The sequence below is a fragment of the Erigeron canadensis genome, chromosome 7, assembly GCF_010389155.1.
Source record: "Erigeron canadensis isolate Cc75 chromosome 7, C_canadensis_v1, whole genome shotgun sequence".
NCBI classification, from domain to species: Eukaryota; Viridiplantae; Streptophyta; class Magnoliopsida; order Asterales; family Asteraceae; genus Erigeron; species Erigeron canadensis.
The window spans coordinates 9,193,892-9,197,773 of record NC_057767.1 but is presented as its reverse complement, the minus strand read 5'-3'; the positions used below and the strand labels follow the sequence as shown (position 1 = coordinate 9,197,773).

Here is a 3,882-nt window from a genome sequence, read left to right as displayed (position 1 = left end):
TTAACGGGTGGGGTATATAGGTTGGGGGCGGGTTTCGGGTATATGGGTTTTCATTTAAAACCGACTTCGGTCTCGAACCCCAAAAAAATTAAATTTATCCTCATACCCGACTCTAGACCCGCAAACCCGGACCCGAGTCCGGCCCAAAAAAATCGGGTGTCAGAAATCTCTATCGGGTACGGGTTTTTTGTCATCCCTAAATAAGATGCATATATTTGAATTAAAAGACTAACCATTTACGCATAACTTGAACATCGACAATATCATACCATCCGTTTATCATGGAGTACAATAATAATTATTTCCGTTTCATAACACCAAATGGCAATCATGATATGCCATTAAATTAATTAGATTTAGTCATATTGGTTTACTTGGCTAGTAATCCTCTTTTGATGAATTGAATTATCTAAAAATTGTCGTAGATGTTTAAATTCTGTTGTAGTAATATCATTTCTTTTTTATTAATTAAGTTAAGTGATTTTCATTATTCTTTGGTGTGTTAGTGATCAACCGCACATAACTAATCTCGAAATTTAATAATGAACAATACTAAAATTTAATACGAAAGTAATTAAATAACCGAGTTTGTTATTAGAGTTTTCAGTCATTGTTAAATAATAACTATAAATTATACTCATTAGCAAATAATTGTATATTTTTTAAAATTAAATTACAAAATAAAAGTATTTAGTTGATATGAAAATCTTTTTTGTGTGAGTGTGTATTCGGCTACCTTTCACTTTGAATCTTATTTCCTTTCGTTAGGCCGGTCATCGGGTCAGGTCAGCTTACAGCTCATTTCCACTTTTATAATAATTATTACTCATCAAACTTATATCTTTAATATAAAATAATATCATTTTTTTTCTCTTGTTTTTAAACATCTATCAAATTTAAAATAATAAAAATGCTTAAAACATTAAAAAGACACTTGACTAAACCGTGTCCATGCTTCAAATCCAATGAAACATTTCTCCCTCCCTCCCTCATAAATACCACAAAAATCTCCCATTTTTCTAAAATCTAACACCACCAACCCCTCACCTAAACCACCATGATCCACCATAAACCACCGCGATCCACCACCGTCTTTTTCCTCATCCTGTTTTACGTCACCACATCTATTTCCGCCACCCCTACAATATCACAACAATTCAAAGAAGCACCAAAATTCTACAACGCCGCAGACTGTTCACACCGCAGAAATGACAACACCGTTACCGCCACCACCACTGACACCGCCACAATCCACGTAGCCATGACACTAGACTCAACCTACATCCGTGGATCAATGGCCGCTATTCTTTCAACCCTACAACATTCTTCATGCCCACAAAACATCATCTTCCATTTCATAACCTCCACATCATCAAACGCGTCACTCCTACGCGCCACCATAACCACCTCATTCCCTTACTTAAATTTCCAAATTTACCCATTCAACACCTCCTCTCTTTCCGGCCTAATCTCCACCTCTATCCGGTCCGCCTTAGACTGTCCTCTTAACTACGCACGAAGCTATTTAGCCGAAATTCTTCCACCCCACGTCACGAAAATCGTCTATCTCGATTCAGACATTATTTTAGTAGATGATATTTCAAAACTTGCATCAACTCCAATTAACCATCCATCAGTATTAGCAGCACCAGAATATTGTAATGCCAATTTCACATTTTACTTCACTCCTACTTTTTGGTCAAACCCATCATTAGCATTGACTTTTTCAAACAGACGCCCGTGTTATTTCAACACAGGCGTCATGGTCATTGACTTGCACCAGTGGCGAGTCGGTGACTATACAAGAAAAATAGAAGAATGGATGGAATTACAAAAAAGAATTAGAATATATGAATTAGGCTCCTTGCCACCTTTTTTGTTAGTATTTGCTGGAAATATAGTTCCAGTTGATCATAGATGGAACCAACATGGGCTCGGTGGCGATAACTTTCGCGGTCTTTGTCGAGATTTGCATTCGGGTCCGGTTAGTTTATTGCATTGGAGTGGTAAAGGAAAGCCATGGGTGAGACTAGATGCAGAAAGACCATGTCCATTAGATGCTCTTTGGGCACCTTATGATCTTTTGAAACCAACATTTTCTTTTGATTCTTAATTAGAACAAAAGATACGATCGATGGTTATGAAGTGGAAGACATGATCAATCATGCATCAACTTTTTTTGGTTTTGTTTTATGAGGATTTTTTTAAATTTGTACATTTGTTTAATACTTAAAAAGTAGAAGGTTAGAAAAATTATATTGTTGATTTTTGTTGTATTAAAAGAAGAAGATAAAAAAAAGTCGAAGACTTTAAAGTTAAGGTGATGTAATATAAGAAGTCCTTTTCTTGATCAAGATGTTCATAAAAGATTATTCTTTTAAGTCTAGAAGACTATATATATCGATCGCTAATATAGTAAATATCTTTGGTCGTATTAATTTCATTTAATAAGCTAGTTATATAGGTCTTGAATTAATATCGTGATGTGAATGAAATCTGCTTAGAATTGGAGACCAAGTTTTTGTAGAATGAGTTTTCTTTTTAAATTAATGGAGTTAAAAATATATAAAAAGCAATATTGCTGAAGTTTAAGTTTTCCGTCAAGACCGAAGAAAAGTGTGTGCCAACATTTTGATCAAGGGCAAGAATGCAAAACAAAAAGAGCAAAAATTTGAGAACTCGAATCGGAGCAGGGAAAAGATTGAAAAAATTTATTTATTTATTTTTAAAATTTATATTAAAAAAAGTAAAATTATAGTGTAAATTACATTTTTCGTTCCTGGAGTTGACATGTTTTTCACTTTTCGTCCTTAAAGTTGGCACGGACAAATGACATTAATACTCTCACGTGTTTAGCACGTGCGTACGTTAACGGCAAAAAACAAACGCCGTCTAGGGGAAGGACCTTGATTGCAAAATGTTGCCAACTTTAAGATTAAAATTGTAATTTTTAAACGTTATGGACGAAAAAGTGAAAAAACTGCCAACTTCAGGGACGAAAAGTGTAATTTACCCTATTATAAATACATAATCTAAATCTACCAATATATATATAACAAGGTTCTAAATTCATTCCTAAACAAATAGGAACCTTTGAATGAGTTTCAACTTTAAATTAAAGCCATTAGATCAAATTTAATTATTTCATGTTTATAGAATGACGATATTAATACTTTCACTTTATATAAGTATACAAAATACCCCCCTCAAATTATAAACCGTAAATAAGTATGTGTACACCTAAAACTTTCTTTCTATATCTCAAATAAATCGACATCAACATTCCATTTATATCTCAAATATATCGAGCTCAACATTCCATCTAAATTATGTACACCATTGACCATAATGGTATCTCAAAAATGCATCATGCTAATCTCTAATACTTCGACATCATCAAATCTAATTTTTATATTTTTTTTGCTTTTCATGGTTTTTAGCTATTCTTATCATTCTATTAACACTAAAATAGATTTCCGTTTAACAAAGTACTAAATCCATTCTTAAGTAAATAAAAACCCTTTAAATGGATTCCACCTTTGATATAGAACCATTAAAATTAAATCGCATACTATTATTTTATTTTTAATCAATAATAATATTAATGCTGATGATTAGTCAAAAAATATCCCTTTTATATATGTAAAAAGTATTTCCACTCCGGCGTTACCCCGGGAGAAAAACAGAACTCTCGTGGCAAAAGTTTAACAACGTTAAGCCGAAAACGAATTTTTTTTGGCAAAAGTTAAGAAAATAAAAGTTGTGACCAAAGTAAAGAAATTGAAACTTCGTTAACAAAATTTAGAAACCAAAAGTTAAGTGGTAAAATGCATATAAAAAAAAACTTCTAAGCAAAACTTGAAAATAAAGTTATGTGGAAAA

The 3,882-nt window shown here is 32.7% G+C and overlaps 1 protein-coding gene across 1 annotated transcript; it reads left to right on the top strand.

Annotated features, from left to right (window-relative positions):
• The first annotated feature begins 947 nt into the window (after window positions 1-947).
• Window positions 948-2,350, top strand: LOC122607283 (probable galacturonosyltransferase-like 1). The gene has a single exon (XM_043780223.1). It carries the CDS (start codon window positions 1,058-1,060, stop codon window positions 2,111-2,113), a length of 1,056 nt encoding a protein of 351 aa, XP_043636158.1. The 5' UTR covers window positions 948-1,057; the 3' UTR covers window positions 2,114-2,350.
• The last annotated feature ends 1,532 nt before the right edge of the window (window positions 2,351-3,882 follow it).